The 19,626-nt window shown below is 41.3% G+C and overlaps 1 protein-coding gene across 4 annotated transcripts in view; it reads left to right on the top strand.

Annotated features, from left to right (window-relative positions):
• SLC4A4 (solute carrier family 4 member 4) overlaps nucleotides 1-19,626 on the top strand; it is a 193,925-nt gene that overhangs the window by 62,393 nt on the left and 111,906 nt on the right. For all 4 annotated transcript variants that reach the window (XM_083367130.1, XM_083367131.1, XM_083367129.1 and 1 more), the window contains one exon: nucleotides 4,519-4,677. In XM_083367130.1, the coding sequence (XP_083223256.1) occupies nucleotides 4,519-4,677 (159 nt within the window). The remainder of the gene's footprint in view (nucleotides 1-4,518; nucleotides 4,678-19,626) is intronic.

The following is a 19,626-nucleotide window of genomic DNA, read 5'->3' on the forward strand; positions in this document are numbered from 1 at the left end:
ACTCTTTCTAGTTTCCCAAATGTTATATGGATATCAAGACAGCTGGGGAAAATCTCTTTCCTGATGCTTTATATACAAGTATATAACCCTGTTGGTACCAATGAGAACAGGGCAAGCCACTGCATAGAAACAGAAAGAAAACCTCACTGCCTACCAAGCATTGATGATGTTACCTAGTTGGGTAATGAAATGTCTGCAAGAAAACGACCAAGTTCAGAGAGCACCAAGGTCCCCAGAGTTTTATTCCTTGAGACTTACGGATTTCAACTCCCAGAATTCCTCAGCCAGGCATGCTGGCTGAGGAATTCTGGGAGTTGAAGTCCACAAGTCATAAAAGGGCCAAGTTTGAAGACCCCTGCCTTAATGTGTTGGTCACATATTCACAAAGTAGATCTGGTTAATATGAGACCAAGGATGGTGCAAACAGAAGCCCATCATATGATTGGTGGTGGAGGCTGCTATTGTGGTTGTCGGGCAAGTGGGCAAGGAAGAGTTTTCAATTTGTCTTTTTCCTCTTGCTTGAAGAAAGAAATTGCTCCTTGTTTATAATGCCCAAGGATTTTTCCACCCAGAAATACACAGGTTACTTATGACCACTATGAGCCCAAACTTTCTGTTGCCAAACAAGATAGTTGTTAAATGAGTTTTGTCCCATTTTGTGACTTTCCTTGCCACAGTTGTTAAGTGAATCACTGCAGTTGTTAGATTAGCAACACGGTTGTTAAGTGAATCCGGCTTCCCCATTGACTTTGCTTGTCAGAAGGTCGCAAAAGGTGAATCGCGTGTGACCCCAGGACACTGCAACTCTCATAAATACAAGCCGGTTGTCAAGTATCCGGATTTTGACTACATGACCATGCCCTGTAACTTCAGACGGTCACTAAATGAATAATTGTGAGTCAGGGCCTATCTATACTGGGAGAAACACGTGATAAATTATGGCTTTATTTTCTCTTTTTACTACAGATAGTCCTCAGCCTACAACTGTAATGGAGCCTGTCAATTACATCCATAAGTTGTGACAGTTGTAAAACAGGTCACCCCATAACCGGACCTGGTTTTACAATCTTTTTAGTAGTAACTAGACATTGGTTTTCTGCAAAAATGTCATAAATTACAGTCGTGTGACTGTAGGACAATGCAGATGGACATAAATGTGGCCAGTTGCTAAGCACCTGAAATGCAGGGTGCAGGACAGGGGTGTCAAACTGCTGGCCCGCAGGCCGGACGCATCACGAGGAAACCGTGCCCACCCCATTGCCGGCAATGGGGAAAAAGTTCCGATATGTTGCGCAATATCATGTGACGTCGCAAGTTTGACATGTCTGGTGTAGGAGAAGCGCAGGCAGAGCTAAGGGGTGGAGTTAAGAGTGTCATCAGCTTGGTGTCATTATGTTGCCACAAAGGGTTCAAGTCCAACCCCCGCTTGGATTCTGTTGGCCTTTATTGGCGCCAATTTCATGTTGAGCTTTAGTTGACTAGATTCTTGTGTATAGGCCTGAACAATAAACCTTCTGAATTGCAACTTAACGTCCTGATCCTTTGCACCTGATAATGGGGGCAGGGCAGCCATTGAAATTCTAGTACTAGGTTCTCCGTCATAAGTTCCAGTGGTTGCTAAGAAACCTGTCCTAAATTGAGGCCTACCTGTAATCCAGTTGAGTTTTTCTGTAGAAACAAAGCCCCTTTTATTTTGACGTACTTTACCTGTAATTGACTGGCATCTTTACATTTTATTTTATTTGTATATGATCTCTGTAGATCCTTCTTTATGGTCCTTGAGATAAATGGTGAAGATAAAATTCTTTCAGGTTTTTTTTCCTTAAATAAGTCCCGTGATATTATTAATTTTACTGAACTCTACATTGTTTTATTGGCACTTGAATTGTAAATTAATGAATCATGTGCCTTATCTGTTTTTAAATGAGACTATGTATTGATTAACACTCCTATTTTATGGTTATAACTGGTTTTAAGTGAGGCCATGTTTTGATAAACACTCCTATTTTTACAGTTATAACTGCTTCTTAATAGCTTTGATTTTGTTTTTAAATGATAATATGCAGGCCTAAATGTACAATTGGAATTATTTACTGGTGAAAAGGTAGGTTATAAATTTGTTTTTAAAAGATGTAAAAACATCTTTATAACTATTTTGGGCTAAAAGATATTTAAAAATATTTTTAAATAAAGTACAATGTTAGGAAAAAAGGAAAACAGCAAAAGTTTAAACATCGGTTTAATGTTTAAAATTAATGGTAGGGGGAGGGTACACAAAATACAACACAGTCTCGTGAGACGGGGTCCTTGCCACATTTGATAATAACCCCTATTTATATCCTGTTTGAAAGATCTTTGGTGCTCTCTAAGCTTGGTTGTTTTCTTGCAACCCTAAGCTGCAAATATTCTCAAATATTGTATCTCCTATTCCTTAGCCTGATGACTAGCTGAGCTGAATACCTATGAAAATATTAGTTTGAGTGAAAGCATTCTGATGGCCCACGAAGATAAAAGCAGCACTGCAGAGATGATAAACTTGTTCTTAAGTTTATGGGAAAAGCATATTCAGATCAACATATTTCTGTCTAAAAGTTCTTCAGCCTAAACCTCTGAGAAATGAGTGGGTAAAAAACAGGATTATTGAACCCCACATCAAAGGATTTCCACGTTTACATTAATAATAATAATAATAATAATAATAATAATAATAATAATAATAATAAGAAGAAGAAGAAGAAGAAGAAGAAGAAGAAGAAGAAGAAGAAGAAGTAGTAGTTGGAAGGGACCTTGGAGGTCATCTAGTCCAACCCCCTGCTAAGGCAGGAAACCCTATACCATTTCAGACAAATGGCTGTCCAGTCTCTTCTTAAAAACTTCCAGTGTTGGAGCATTCACCACTTCTGGAGGCAGGTTGTTCCACTGGTTAATTGTTCTCACTGTCAGGAAGTTTCTCCTTAGTTCTAGGTTGCTTCTCTCCTTGACTAGTTTCCATCCGTTGCTTCTTGTCCTGCTTTCAGGTGCTTTGGAGAATAGCTTGACTCCCTCTTCTTTGGGGCAGCCCCTGAGATATTGGAACACTGCTATCATGTCACCCCTCACCCTTCTCTTCGTTTAAACTACACATACCCAATTCCAGCAACCGTTCCCTATATGTTTTAGCCTCCAGCCCCCCAATCATCTTTGTTGCTCTCCTCTGTACCCTTTCTATATGAAATTAAGGAGATTTAGATTCACTTTTAAGAGAAGATAGATGATCAGAACATGAAGTAAATATCTGATCCGTTTCTTCAGACATGTTGCACATGATGGCATAAACCACATACCTTTCTTGGTTGTCTTTAAAAACTTCGTGTTATAGAATGGATATTCGGTTTCAAAAAAAGTAGCATTGTTTTAACTTTATCCTAACTTTGTCATACTACTGTTGTGTATGATGCTATAAATCAATTGTCCTAAATTCTGAAATCCAGAGGTTCTAGTCATTCTAGAGAAAAAGCTAAAAACCTAAAATGCTTATGATATATTCACATGGTCAATAACATTCTACCTCTGACACTGTTGCCACCTAGAAAATTGTTTTGGTTTTTTTTCAGTCTATGGGGCAACAGGCTCTTTCGCGGGCTCCATCTTGTGAAGATGGCTAGTTCTTAAAGGTGATGCAGCAGTTTTTTCCCCTCCAATTAAATTATTTGTCTTACTGACAACATGTGTTCCATGATTGCTGAATGGCCAACTTGGACAATGTGTTCTGTTCATTTGAAGAACATCTTGATATATTCTCCCAAGAGTTTTGAAATTAGAAAGCCAGTGGGACTAATAGCGGCAGCTCTGGGTAAAAATCCCCTTCTTTTTCTAACTTTAGGCGAATCGCTGTCCATTGGCTTCATCACCCTGCATATACAGGTAGTCCTCGACTTACGACCACAAAGGAACCCAGAGTTTCCATTCCTAAGAAAGACAGTTGTTAGGCGAGGCTTGTCCCATTTTATGACCTTTTTTTGCCACAGTTATTAAGCAAGTCATTACAGTTGTTAAGTGACACATGCGATCTGGCTTCCCCCATTGACTTTGCTTATCAGAAGCCGGCCGGGAAAGTTATAAATGGTGCTCAAATGACCCCAAGGTCAGTGCAACCGTCATAAATACATGCCAGTTGCTAAGCACCTGAATTTTGATCATGTGACCGACGCTGCAAAAGTCATCCATGTGAAAACGTTTTGTAACTTCTAACGGCCAGTAAGTGATTGGTTGTAAGTCGAGGACTACCTGTATACCATTATTTTGTTGAGGGAGAGAAATTGTCCTAATGAACATTGTCAGTTTATTGGAAAAAAATACGATTGTTTTGTCAATGAATATCACATCTGGCTTCGCCGCTCATCTGTTGCATTTGGCACCTACGTGGTGCCCCAAAATGATTTTTCCCCCTCCTTTACCCATGCAGTGAAGATATATTAATGCCATTTGATACAAACTGAAAATTGTTAAAGAATCTTAAGATATCGTTATTTTTCACAGGTCATCATACGGTCTATATTGGGGTTCATGTTCCTAAGAGTTATCGGAGAAGAAGGCACCACAGAAGGAGGCCGAAGGAAAAGAAAGAACGGGATAAAATTGCTGAATCAGATGTGGAAAATATTGATGAGGTCGGCGGGCACATCCTCATGCCACTGAGTGAGTATTGGACTTTTTTTTACTCAGGAAAGGGAAACTGTCTGGAAATAATGACTACCAGCATTACGCGACACTAATATTCTTTGCAAGGAGAACACAAGTGTTCTATCTAAAACAGAGGCGTCCATCTTGGGCAGCTTTAAGAACCCGTTTGACTTCAACTCCCAGAATTCCCCAGCCAGGCATGTTGGCTGGGGAATTCTGGGAGTTGAAGTCCACAAGTCTTAACATTGCCAAAGTTGGACATCCCTGACCTAAAACAAATGGGTGCAAGAGTTTTTACTGTACTCTCTCTCTTCAGGATGGGTTGAAATACACTTGGTTTCACCATCTCAACTTTGTATAAAAGTTGCACAAAATTCAGCCCTGGGGAATTTCAGGGATTTGCAAATACTGAAAATCAGGTTCAAATATTTGGGGAATATTTTGACAGGGTTTCTAAAACTCTTCTAATCAAGATGGCAATGAATACCAACAAAATTCAAATCTCATTTCCTGATTTTTTTTCCTGTTTTTTTTAACCATATCATGTTTTGTCAATACATATCCAGAGCAATTTTCAGCTTTCATCTACTTTTTAAACGGATAAAATAAGCATCGCTAAAGAAAAAAAAATGTAAAAATGTCCAGGAAACAAAAAGTACATTTTCTTGTACTTTTTGAGATTATAAATAGCAGCAGAAATCAGTGTTACCCAGAGCTTTTTTTTCTATTGTGTTCTGATTCCCCTTCTGTCGCTGCTTCTAAGTAACACTCTTACGTACGTGCTAATGGATGGAAAATGTTTGGCTAGAAAGTCAGTATGCAAAAGAAGGTAGCAATCTGTGTTGAAATCTTGACCCTGACTAAATGTTTTATCATACCAGTTCATAATGGATATTAAATGCCCGCTTTTCTATCCAGCATTTATTAATTTAGCAGCCATTGAAAATAATCAAAGAACTCCTTTCACTGTTGGTACAGCTGACCCCTTGATTTACAACCATCCATTTAACAACTTTTCATAGTTGCACCGTCATTGAAAAAAGCGACTTACAAACCAGTCCTCGCATTTACGGCCATTTACAGCGTTCCCCATGGTCATGTGATCAAAATTTCTTGGGGTTTTTTTGGCCCACTTTATGACATTTCTCGCCACAGCTGTTAATTGAATCACTGCAGTTGTTCGTTAGTAACACGGTTATGAAGTGAATCTGCTTTCCCCATTGACATTGCTTGTCAGAAGGTCACCCAAGGGGATCACATGACCCCGGGACACTGCGACCGTCATATGAGTCAGTTGCCGAGTGTTCTGAATTTTGATCATGTGACCCTGGGAACTACTGCAATAGTTGTAGGTGTGAAAAACAGTCATAAGTCACTATTTTCAGTGCCATTGTAACTTGGGACGGTCGCTAAATGGACTATTGTAAGCTGAGGCCTACCTGTAACAGAAACTCTGGTGCCAAATTGAAAAACAAAATCCTCTTTTTCAGCAGAGGGGAATCCAGGAAACATCTGTCTAAGGTCATGCTTGAAAGCAACTTCTCACAGGCCATAATATTTCAAGGAAGAAGCTGGTTTGCAGTTAAGAGAAACCACAAATGTACAGTGAAAGCAAATGGTGAAGTCCTTAGCATTGTGTGGTTAAATAAATGCAACTGTGACTTCAACCACTTATTTTGATGATCCATCATAGCTTCTGGTCCCGGTAATTGACCCAAATTGGACCCTGCAACATTATCTTGGCATTATATTTGCCTTCATTCATCCATCATAGCCCTGTTCTGATAGAAACTTAAGTTAGGGAAGTAATACACACAGTTGTTTTATTCTAATCTAAACCAAGGGTGGGGAACGATGGCCCTTTTATGACTTGTGGACTTCAACTCCCAGAATACCCGAGTTTGCATCCGGTTGTGGATCCAAATTGTTGATACTTGTTGCTTTCTTGTAGCTCAGTTAACAGGCTATCCTTTTTAATTAATAAATTCACCCACTTTAATCAGGGTTAGGGCACAACTGCCTCTAAAAAAAAGATAACTAAATCAGTTCTGCTAACTACAAATCCATTCATCTCTTGGATGTGTTTAGTAAGCCAAATGCTGGATGCTTAAGTGGCAAATATTAGGATTGGATGCTGGCCAAGAAATACATTGGAGGAGGAACAAAATGAATTTAGAATTGAACAATCTACTGTTGGTTAGAATCTTGTTTTCTAATATCTCGTTGAAAAATGTCCCATCTAGCCTAAAATTCACGCTTGTGGCCTTTGGTGATTGCACGACCCAAAGAAATCCCGTAGTGAAGCACTTGCTTCTGCTCAGACATACATTAAGAGCAAAGTTTCCGCATTGCCATAAAATAAACAAATGAGTTATCAATAGTCCTCGACTTATAACTGGCCACTGAATTATAATGGGCTTCCCCAAGACTGTTTACAATCTGGATTTGAAATTCAGATGACTGCTTCTCCCCTTCCTCAAAGGTCAGGTGTCCCAAAGGTGCTTTTTCATGAGGCACCTGGACTTTCTTGTTATTCTTGGAAGACGTTTCGTTTCTCATCCAAGAAGCTTCTACAGTTCTGACTGGATGGTGGGGAAGGGAAGGATTTATACTCCTTGCAGACAGCCGGTCATTTGCATTTTTTTAGAGAGTCGTGGAGGCCACTTGGAGGTTTGTCTGTGTCCTCAGGGTCATCTGAGTGGTGCAAATGGGTGTGGAGCCTTCTTGGAACTGCTGAAAGAGCTGTGTTGTGGAGCTGAATATAAATAGAGTAGAATATAAGAGAATGGAAGGAATGGTAGGATGTATTTAGAAACTTGTTCTTCTTCTGCCATTTATTCCAAATATCTTTTTTGGGCACAGCCTGGTGGCTCAGTGGGTTAGGATGCTGAGCCTCTCGATCAGAAGGTTGGCAGTTTGGCGGGTCGAATCCCGAGTGCCGCGTAACAGAGTGAGCGCCTGTTACTCGTCCCAGCTTCTGCCAACCTAGCAGTTCGAAAGCACGTAAAAAATGCAAGTAGAAAAATAGGGACCACTACGGTGGGAAGGTAACAGCGTTCCATGCGCCTTTGGCGTCTAGTCACGCTGGCCACATGACCACGGAGACGTCCTCGGACAAACGCTGGCTCTTCGGCTTTGAAACGGAGATGAGCACCGGCCCCTAGAGTTGGAAACGACTAGCACACGGGGGAACCTTTACCTTTACCTTTTTATCCATAGTAGCAACCATCAACATTGACATTGTTGATATGAACTTCTTTCGGTTTTTCAAAAGTATCCTTTTTAATATTTTGTGTCATTCTTTAGCTGATAATCATGTTTATAGATTCTTCTCCTTTAATTAAAATCTTTAGTTCCGTCTAGTATCCAATTTTGAAGTTTTTTTTTTATCGTTCTTACGCTCAAAACAAACTGACTTTCCCATGGGAAGGTTTTCTTATAGTTAATTCCAAAGACTTAATTTCAAATTTTTCTGGATCCTTAATCCGTTTGGAGCTTTCTAAAATCAAAGCCTTAATTAGCTCTTTGCTGTTTATTTCATTTTTTAAAAAGTTCTTAAGCTGGCAGTTAACATTTTTCTTTCTTTAAGGATTGAATGCTTTGCTTTCAGACTTTTTCTAAGTTTTCTAATACTGTAGCTGAAAAGTAGTTAATAAGCAATTTCCAAATGAGATTTGGAAGCATGCAAATGTAGCGTCATTTTAAAGGCATCAACTGTAGTTTGAGCAACAAGGGTTTCCGTCATCTCCCGGTGCTCAAAATCTGCTGGAAATCACTGTTTTGTGGACTTCTCAGAAGACACAACTACAGATAATTGACTTAGGACTGGTCACTTAGCGAATGTTAAAAGTCATGGTGGATTCCCCCCAAACGAACGTATAAATCGGTTCCGAAGTTCTCATGGCTTCCACCCTCCACAGTCATGTGACCGCATTTTGGGCTTATGTCAGCTGACTTGCATTTGTGGCCCCGGGTCACATGACTGAAAGTTTACAACATTTTTTTTACTGAAAATCAATATTTATTTCCAGTTTATGGCAAAATTACCCCATAGCGAACAATACATTCGCTTAACAACATTGGCTTTACTACCCCAGTGTTCGCTTAACAACCGCCACAAAAGGAGGCTGTGCAGGTTAGTAACATGATGACCCACTTTACAATCATCATGAATTACTTTCTAATAAGCAGCCTCCATTATAGTCGTTAACTGGAAAACTAACTGTGTCTGGAACACTTGTGGGCGATCTCCTATTCTCCTATTGTCTCGAGAGATTTCAAGAACCGATTTTACTCGCCGGCTCTTCATTCTTCACCATCGACATAGTCAGGTATGCCCTCTTGAAGAATTCTTCCTTCTATTCCATCTTGCCCGCTTTCATACCCCCTTCTTATGCATCCATTTTTGTTCTCTCCCTATCTCAGTATATTTTTTTGGGAAGATGCTTTGAGTTCTTTGAAACTTGAAATTTATTTATTTATTTGTATCCCATTGTTATTATTTTTACAAATAACACAAGGTGGTGAAGGTATCCAACGTACCTTCCTCTTCCTATTTTCCCCACAACAACAGCCCTGTGAGGTGGGTGGAGAGGGAGTCATCCAGCTGGCTTTCATGGCTAAAGTGGGACTAGAACTCACAGTCTCCTAGTGAATTGGCCCTAAATCACCCAGCTGGCTTTCATGGCTAAAGTGGGACTACAACTCACAGTCTCCTAGTGAATTGGCCCTAAGTCACCCAGATGGCTTTCATGGCTAAAGTGGGACTACAACTCACAGTCTCCTAGTGAATTGGCCCTAAGTCACCCAGATGGCTTTCATGGCTAAAGTGGGACTACAACTCACAGTCTCCTAGTGAATTGGCCCTAAATCACCCAGCTGGCTTTCATGGCTAACGTGGGACTACAACTTACAGTCTCCTAGTGATTGGCCCTAAGTCACCCAGCTGGCTTTCATGGCTAAAGTGGGACTACAACTCACAGTCTCCTAGTGATTGGCCCTAAGTCACCCAGCTGGCTTTCATGGCTAAAGTGGGACTACAACTCACAGTCTCCTAGTGAATTGGCCCTAAATCACCCAGGTGGCTTTCATGGCTAAAGTGGGACTACAACTCACAGTCTCCTAGTGAATTGACCCTAAGTCACCCAGCTGGCTTTCATGGCTAAAGTGGGACTACAACTCACAGTCTCCTAGTGATTGGCCCTAAGTCACCCAGCTGGCTTTCATGGCTAAAGTGGGACTACAACTCACAGTCTCCTAGTGAATTGGCCCTAAATCACCCAGCTGGCTTTCATGGCTAAAGTGGGACTACAACTCACAGTCTCCTAGTGAATTGGCCCTAAGTCACCCAGCTGGCTTTCATGGCTAAAGTGGGACTACAATTCACAGTCTCCTGCTTTCTAGCCTGGTGCCTTATCCAGCAGACCAAACTGGCTCTCAAAAGGAAGAAGAACGGGGACACAGGAATTCTTGGAAACTTCCATTCCCACCACCACCACCACTCCCAAGCTTGTCAGTAAGCATGCTATTTTTGTCACACCTGGCAACTGGATTTGCTAGTTCCTTTCCTAATGCTTATTAAAAATGACTTTGCCCTAGAATGACCTGTGAACGTAGGAGTTCTCTTTGTTAATGAAGGATGATCTTAGGTTTTCAACAAACGCTGCTAATTGGGGATCTATTTACATTCCAGTAATTGAGACAGACCCATATTTGATTTATTCAGTTTTTTAAATAGCTAATCTCCCTTTTTCCCCCCTTGTGAACACAGAGTACTTTGGTATGTTCTTCTTACTCTCAGCATGCTTCTTGCTTTTCCTGGACAACTGCTTTAAAATAATGCATTGCATGCCTTTTAATGAATTTAATGTCCACCTGACTATTATGAGTCACGTTTTACACTACAGTATTTGCAGTGTAGTTCACTAGAAGCCATGGGAGAAAGTGACTGGCTGTTTAATACCAATGTTTCCTAGAAGGAAATCAGGCTAACCTAATAACAATTTACTAAACAACTAAAAATACCAAACTCCTCCCCATTCGGCAGCAGAGTTCTAGAGAATACATATGGATAGATTTCCTCCTCCCAACTGACCCCACAAAGTGGTTATGCAGATACACACGTGCCTAGAAACCTGGAATAATAGCGTGAGCCTGCAAAACACTGGAAGTTTTTAAGAAGAGACTGGACAGCCATTTGTCTGAAATGGTACAGGGTTTCCTGCCTTAGCAGGGGGTTGGACTAGATGACCTCCAAGGTCCCTTCCAACTTCTTCTTCTTCTTCTTCTTCTTCTTCTTCTTCTTCTTCTTCTTCTTCTTCTTCTTCTTCTTCTTCTTCTTCTTATTATTATTATTATTATTATTATTATTATTATTATTATTATTATTATTATTATTATTATTAAAAACGAATTAGTGTTCTGAAAAAAGATCCTTCATATCTACTGTCTTTGCTTCAAAATATATCTTACGAGGCAGACTTCTGTGGATTATGGATCATCTTATGTGTGGCTGAATTCACCAGATTTATATAAGGTGAAGAAAGCAGCGACACACACACACACACAGAAATGGGATTCCTTATTGCAAAGGTCAGCAGATTGGAGATTTGTTGGTTCTTTTTTGCTTTCCATTAGGGGCTCAATAGAACCACCCGCAGCAAACTATCTGCACAGTGTAGAGCAGTTTTTCTTAACCTTGACAATTTTCAGATAGATGGACTTCAACCCCTAGAATTCTCAGCTTGGAGATTTAGTTCTTTTGGGCTTAGGAGATCTTGTCAGTACAGGTGGTCCCTGAGCTATAACCAGGTGCTTAATGAGCATTCAAAGTTATGATGGACCCCCGCAGAGCTACTTATGATCCATTTGGGGAGTTATTTATTATATATAAATATAATAGAAGGGTATGGCTGACTGATGAAAACTAATAAGTTTGAAATGCATATCAGTCTCCCTTAATTCTTTGTTAGCAATTTAAAATTTGCACAAATATGAGCTGTCACCGGTGTGACTATTGCCTGTCGATGGCCTTCAGGTTAGGCTGACACAGGAAATAAAGATTTGTCCCATGTTTGGGGCCTAGCAAGGTAATCTAAAAATAGTTAACAAGCATTTGACACACACACATATATATATGCTTCTCCCAGAAGAAGGAAGCTGAAGCCACAAGCCTGATGATGACGGATGGGATTGCGTCGAAACGTTGCTCCTACACCTTTAGTTCTACGCGGGGAAAAACCCGAATAACCAAAGATACACACACACACACACACACACACACACACACACACACACACACACACACATATATATATATATATATATATATATATATATATATATATATATATACTGCCCATCTCATCAGTAAGGCAACTGGGGTGGTTATGCTGCCCTTCTGGTCACATGATCACATTTTGGGTGCTTGCCAACTGGCTCACCTTTGCGGCACCCTGTGATCACGTGACTATGAGTTGTGATGTTGTTTTCCCCCCCTTTTTTTCTGGTTTCTGACATTTACTTCTGATTTCTGGTTAAAAAAAAAGAAGACCCAGTGGGGAAAATGTATCCGCTTAACAACTGAAGGGACGCGGTGGCTCAGTGGGTTAGGATGCTGAGCTTGTCGATCAGAAGGTCGGCAGTTTGGCGGGTCAAATCCCGAGTGCCGCGTAACAGAGTGAGCGCCTGTTACTCGTCCCAGCTTCTGCCAACCTAGCAGTTCGAAAGCACGTAAAAATGCAAGTAGAAAAATAGGGACCACTACGGTGGGAAGGTAACAGCGTTCCGTGCGCCTTTGGCGTCTAGTCATGCCGGCCACATGACCACGGAGATGTCCTCGGACAAGCGCTGGCTCTTCGGCTTTGAAACGGAGATGAGCACCGGCCCCTAGAGTCGGAAACGACTGGCATGCATGTGCGGGGGAACCTTTACCTTTACCTTTAACAACTGCCACGTTCACTGAACAAGTTTTCACTTAACATATTTGCTTAACGAACTGCCACATTCACTGAGTTAGTAAAAAGTAGTCGTAACTTCAAATCTGGTCATTTGATGCTTCGACTTAAACCGCAACAACTTATAACCATAATTCCTGGCCCAATTACAGTCGTAAATCGAGGACTACCTGCATCTAAACGAAGCTTTTTTGTGCTTTCAGACACTCCTGGGGATCTAGAGCAGGGGTCCCCAAACCCCGGGCTGTGGCCCGGTAACTGGTCCACAGCCCGTTCGGAATGGGGCCTTGCAAGTGGCAGGGGAGCGTGCAGCTCCATTTGTGCGAGCGATGGGCACTCTCGCACTTGAGTGCCCACTGTTTGTGCAAATAGAGCTGTGAGTGTGCACACTTGCAGCACACACGGAACCATTTCTTCTTTCCCCCCTCCAATCCGTAAAGCCGGAAAGTTTGGGGAACCGCTTATCTAGAGAGTTTTCTTTTGGCCTAATTTAGCTGGAGGTAGATAATTTTAATGAAGTTATGGTGAAAACAATTGGGAGAGCCTCAGCCCTTGCAGTCTGCATGTAAATAGCAGAGCCAACTATCACTGTGTTTTCCTAAAAAAATTATTTATAATGAGACTTTAAAATGAGATCCAACTGGAAAATAAGCCCTAGCATGTTTTTTCAGGATGCTCATAATATAAGTCCTACCCACCAAAATAAGCGCCAGTCAAGATTGTCAGCCAGACGGAGGCATTTAGCACTGTATTTTCCTGAAAATAAGACCTAACCTAATGCGTCTTTTGGAGCAAAAATTAATATATAAACCCAATCTTATTTTCGGGAAAACACGGTAGATGTTGATCTATGTTCTTCTGCTCATCTTTGTGTCTCTCATCTCTGGCTAATGTAAATATTCCCTGGTCTTTTGAACTACATCTGTTATAGGTACACTTGATAATAAAGGTGGGAAATAATGTCCCGGGTGAACGATAATTTCGGCATATACCACTCTGTGCAGATACATATTTTTCTACTTATAGGTTTCCAATAATCCTTGTGTTGCTCCAGTAAGACACCTCCAGGCCTCTGTGTTATTTTTATAGCTGCCAAATGGGTGTAAGCCCTGTTTTCTAGAAGTATGTAAAACGTTCCCAATGAAAACTGCTTAGGTCCTGAAATTCCCTGTTTCGAATCCCAAACACCATCATCATGCTTAAATCACCATTCTGCAGTTAAAAATAGGGTATTTCAATTTTAGAAAAATATAATTGTGTACCTCGGAGGGATTTTGAATAGGCTGATGGGAAAACAGGGAAATCTTGGTTCACTTCCTGGAATTTAGCTGCAAATTATTGGTTCCCTGCTATTTCGCTCTGTGCAGGTAGTCCTTGACTTACAGTATGATCAAAGGCTGGGGATTATGGGAAATAAGGTCCCAGTGTTCATGGAGCACACGCTCTGAGGGCAGAGTTGAGCAAGGCAAATCAACAAATTCTTTTTCTGCGTTCATGACTGACTACACAGGCAAAAATCTTGGAGCAGGTTTATGATTGGTGTGGTGCTATTAAAAAAATATACCATTACAAAGGAACACACACTGTGGTCTTGCAGCGCATCTGAAAAACATCTAAAGTTGAATAAAAATAGAAGCTCCCTCCTGGGTGGAAGGCACTTAAGATGGCCTCTTTATGGTCTTTTAACAGAATAACAGAATGCTTTCTCTAATCCCATCCCAGACCGCTTCTGTGTGTGTGGCTATAATTATCTAACCCAATCTGAATCATCTTAACGCTATTCTGTGTGCGTTTGTGTGAAACTGCTGAGGAAACGTCAGAAAGATCGTGTAGCAGGAGTTTAAAAACAAGATCAAATCTTGTTGTAAGCCAAAGAGATTTTGACAGATAGGGATTTAACAAGCTTTGGAAAAGTGGATTAAACAGCCTCTCTCCAGAAATCCTAGGAGCTGTGAGAAAGTTTACAAACTAACTGACGATTACTGTTCCAACAAATGAATGCCAAGTGTGTCTTCTAAGCACTAGAAATCCAGATTGGCTGATTTAGCTAAAATATAATCAGCTGCGTTGTGACTGTGTGGTTTGAACCCCAGAAAGGGGGGCAGTTTTGACTTGCCTATTTTGTGGGGAAACAGCCAAATAATTCAATATTTTTTGCTATCCTGGGTTTTGTGCTCTTTAAAGCAGTCGTCATGAGAAACAGACTCATAAAGAAAGTGAATCTGTGTCTGTCTTCCTTCCTTCCTTCCTTCCTTCCTTCCTTCCTTCCTTCCTTCCTTCCTTTCTTTCTTTCTTTCCTTCCTTCCTTCGAAGTCACTCAGCCGGCTGTCATTCGTAAGGTGGGACTAGAACTCACAGCCTCCTGGTAATTTCCAAAAGTCACCCAGGCGGCTTTTATGCCTAAAATTGGACTAGAACTCACAATCTCCTGGTGATTGGCCCAAAGTCACCCAGGCGGCTTTCATGCCTAAGTAGTGCTAGAACTCACAGTCTCCTGGTGATTGGCCCAAAGTCACCCAGGGACTAGAACTTACCGTCTCCTGGTTTCTAGGCCAGCACCTTAACTGCTACACCAAACTGGCTCTCTCTTATTGTTTGTGAGACAGTAAAAAAGAATATGGAGATGGAGACTAAGTAGCTAATATTATGTTACACTGTAGAATAGGCAAGTCCGATGACATCAGGAAAGGAGAGGATAGGTAAAGTAAAGGTAAAGGTTCCCCCGCACATGCGTGCTAGTCGTTTCCGACTCTAGGGGCCGGTGCTCATCTCTGTTTCAAAGCCGAAGAGCCAGCGCTTGTCCGAGGACATCTCCGTGGTCATGTGGCCAGCATGACTAGACGCCAAAGGCGCACGGAACGCTGTTACCTTCCCACGGTAGTGGTCCCTATTTTTCTACTTGCATTTTTACGTGCTTTCGAACTGCTAGGTTGGCAGAAGCTGGGACGAGTAACAGGCGCTCACTCTGTTACGCGGCACTCGGGATTCGACCCGCCAAACTGCCGACCTTCTGATCGACAAGCTCAGCGTTCTAACCCACTGAGCCACTGCATCCCTTAAGGAGAGGATACCAACCCTTTAAAAAAGGCAGATCCACATAGACAAAATGAGTAATGTGATTCAGGTATCAACTAAGACAAAATCTTTTTGTTTTTTGGCTTTGTGCGACAAAGAAACCCAGCCATTTATGCCTTAGCATGATGTGCGAATAAATCCTTCGTGGGCTCATTCAACCAAATGAAGTTAAAAAAATAATAGTCATGGATTAAAACTTAGGTGCAAGCAAAGCCAGCTTGAAAGCATGATTAGCATGCTGTATTAATTATATGGAACATTATTGTGTTTTCAGATAAGGATACTAATAGTTTTCCAAGCGTGTTGATTGAATATACTCCCATATTTTTGCTACTGAAGGTAAATTAGGTAGCTTTTAAGCTAATTCTTGCTAGATCAAATAATAGACAGTTGGAAGCAGGTTGAAAAACAATTCACATCTGGGTGGCCTCAGCTCGATTTAGTATTGTCATAGTTGTTTGACCAACAACACTGCTCTGATCCAACCACTGCAGCTTTTGGTGCGTTTTTAGATAGGATAGGATAGGATAGGATAGGATAGGATAGGAGAGGAGAGGAGAGGAGAGGAGAGGAGAGGAGAGGAGAGGAGAGGAGAGGATAGGGTAGGGTAGGGTAGGGTAGGGTAGGGTAGGGCGGGGCGGGGTGGGGTGGAGTAAGATAAGATAAGATAAGATAAGATAAGATAAGATAAGATAAGATAAGATAAGATAAGATGATAAGATAAGATAAGCATAATTGTCATTTATTTTACTGTGGGCACAACAGCATACATCAAAAATGGAATTTAGTTGCCTGCTCTCAAAGTGAACACATACATGACACATACCTAAACGTACTATATACAACATATGTATAGACCCACACCCCTACATATGCATAACATAAATATTAATATAAAATATATTAAATACTGTCCATCTTGAATATATAACGGAAGAAGGAAGCTTGAGAGTTCACAAGGTTAATGCTGTATGGAACGAAACTGTGACTGTGACTTTTGAGTGGGTTTTGTGACCTGGATGGATCCTGCTTGGCAATAGCAGTTGAAAATAATGATCTTAATCAAGTTCCTGTTGTAAAAATCTTTGCTGATTCATAGAAGCAGAAAACCCAAGAGGTTTTTAAGGGACCTTATCCCACATCTAAGCCAAACTCTTGCTTGGTGCAAGTTTTGCTGTGGCATTTCTGGCAAATGACCATCCAGTCTTTGATTGAGGACATTCGCTGAAGGAGAAGGCCCCAATCCGTGTGTCAGCTTCTTCTGTTGGCTGACAGTTCATACACAGTTAGTCCTCGACTTATGGCTGTTCATTTAGTGAGCAAAGTTACAATGGCAGTGAAAAACGGGACTTGTGATTGCTTTTCATACGATCATGTCAGCCACCCCATGGCCATGTGATCAACATTTGGATCCTTGGCACGTACTGGTACAGATAGTCCTCCACTTACAACAGTTCATTTAGTGAGTGTTCAAAGTTACAACCATTTTTCACACTTACGACTTTTGTAGCATCCCCATGGTCACGTGACGAAAATTCAGATGCTTGAATTTTCAACATGTGTAGAAGCAAAGAGCTACTGGGAAAAAAACACACATAATTGTCTAGAAAAATGTTAGGAAAACATGTAGATTTTAAACCTGAACTCTTCTTATTAAGTATTACGCCAGAAAAGATTGATAAAAGAAACATATAGTTGATTTTACGTGTGATTAACAGTGGCAAGAATCATATTTGCACAATAGTGGAAAAAGGAAGAATTACCATCAGAGGAAGAAATAATTTTTTAAAAAATATTAGAACGTGCAGAAATGGACAGACTTACTATGAGGTTGAAAGAAAGAGAAACAGAATACTATCAGACTTGGGACTTGTTTTACCAATGGCTGGAGAAAAGAACAAAGGATTAGGAGTTATAATAATAATAATAATAATGTTGGAAGGGAGGTCATCTAGTCCAACCCCCTGCTAAGGCAGGAAACCCTATACTATTTCAGACAAATGGCTGTCCAGTCTCTTCTTAAAAACTTCCAGTGTTGGAGCATTCACCACCTCTGGAGGCAGGTTGTTCCACTGGTTAATTGTTCTGACTGTCAGGAAGTTTCTCCTTAGTTCTAGGTTGCTTCTCTCCTTGACTAGTTTCCATCCATTGCTTCTTGTCCTGCCTTCGGGTGCTTTGGAGAATAGCTTGACTCCCTCTTCTTTGGGGCAGCCCCTGAGATATTGGGAGACTGCTATCATGTCTCCCCTCACCCTTCTCTTCGTTAAACTACACATACCCAATTCCAGCAACCGTTCCTTATATGTTTTAGCCTCCAGTCCCCTGATCATCTTTGTTGCTCTTCTCTGTACTCTTTCTAGAGTCTCGACATCTTTTTTAAATTTGTATTAGTGAATGATAAACTGAGACAACACGTTGTTGAATAAGTACTACTGAATTGTACAGGGGAAAAAAATAATAAAAAAATTACAAAATGAAAATTCAGATGCTTGGCAACTGGTCCAGACTTACGACCGTTGCTGTGTCCCAAGGGTCACACGATCACCTTTTGCAGCCTTTTGGTAAGCCGAATCAACCACGTTATTAACTTAACATGGTTAACTTAACAACCTTGTTGTTAACTCATCGACTGCAATGATTCAATTTACAACCCTGGCAAGAAAGGGTTGTAAAATGGCGGCAAAACTCACTTAACGAATGTCTCAGTTATCCGTGGAAATTTGGGCCTCAGTTATGGTCGTAACTTGAGGACTACCTGTATTTATGACGGTTGCCCAGTGTCCCGGGGTCAGGTGATCCCTTTTGGCGACCTTCTGACAAGCAACGTCAACGGGGAAGCCAGATTCACTTAACAACCGTGTTGCTCACTTAACAACTGCAGCGATCGACGTAACAACGGTGGCAAGAAAGGTCATCAAATGGGTCCAAACTCATTTTAACACCCGTCTCGCTTAGCCGTGGAAACTCTGCTGTGTTCCTGGAGCCGGTAGAAAGATTTTATTTTTAAGCTGGACCCAGAATAAGCTGCCTCTTTCCTTTAGCCTCTTGTTTGTGTTCTGTGTGGGGCCTGGGAAGAGCAGAGCTCAAAGGCCAGCCTGTCCAATCGCCACTCCCTGCATGATATTCCGTCAATTTGCTCACCGCTTAAATAAGCAATTATTTTATGGTTAACAAGTAGCCTCTTTTTTCCTGACCTGGGAAAATCTCCAAGGCCGTTTATTCACACTTGAGCGGTGAATGGATGTCAGAATTCATGTTCCACAATTTCTAACGGGCCTTATGTGGATAAAACCTTTGGTGTGCATTACCGACTGTGGCCTTCTCCAACCTGCCCTCCAACTGCGTTAAATTGCAACGGTATGGAATTTGTAGTTAATGCACTAGTAAAAAGGTAAAGGTTCCCCCGCACATGCATGCTAGTCGTTTACAACTCTAGGGGCCGGTGCTCATCTCCGTTTCAAAGCCGAAGAGCCAGCGCTTGTCCGAGGACGACTCCGTGGTCATGTGGCCGGCATGACTGGACGCCAAAGACGCACGGAACGCTGTTATCTTCCCAGCATGGAGGTCCCTATTTTTCTACTTGCATTTTTACGTGCTTTCGAACTGCTAGGTTGGCAGAAGCTGGGAAGAGTAAGAGGCGCTCACTCTGTTACGCGGCACTCGGGATTCGACCTGCCAAACTGCCGACCTTCTGATCGACAAGCTCAGCGTCCTAACCCACTGAGCCACCACGTCCCTTAATGCACTAGTAGAGAGCCTAATATAGTTTCCATTGGGAACAAAAAAGGGTTGTATCCAGCCAACTTCATGACTTACTCATGTAAATAAAATCCAGAGTACAGATAGTCCTCGACATATGGCCACAGTTGAGTTGTTAAGCAAGACAGTTGTTAGGTGCATTATGCCCCATTTTATGACCTATTTTAATAATAAT

Source organism: Vipera ursinii, assembly GCF_947247035.1.
Source record: "Vipera ursinii genome assembly, chromosome: 7".
NCBI classification, from domain to species: domain Eukaryota; kingdom Metazoa; phylum Chordata; class Lepidosauria; order Squamata; family Viperidae; genus Vipera; species Vipera ursinii.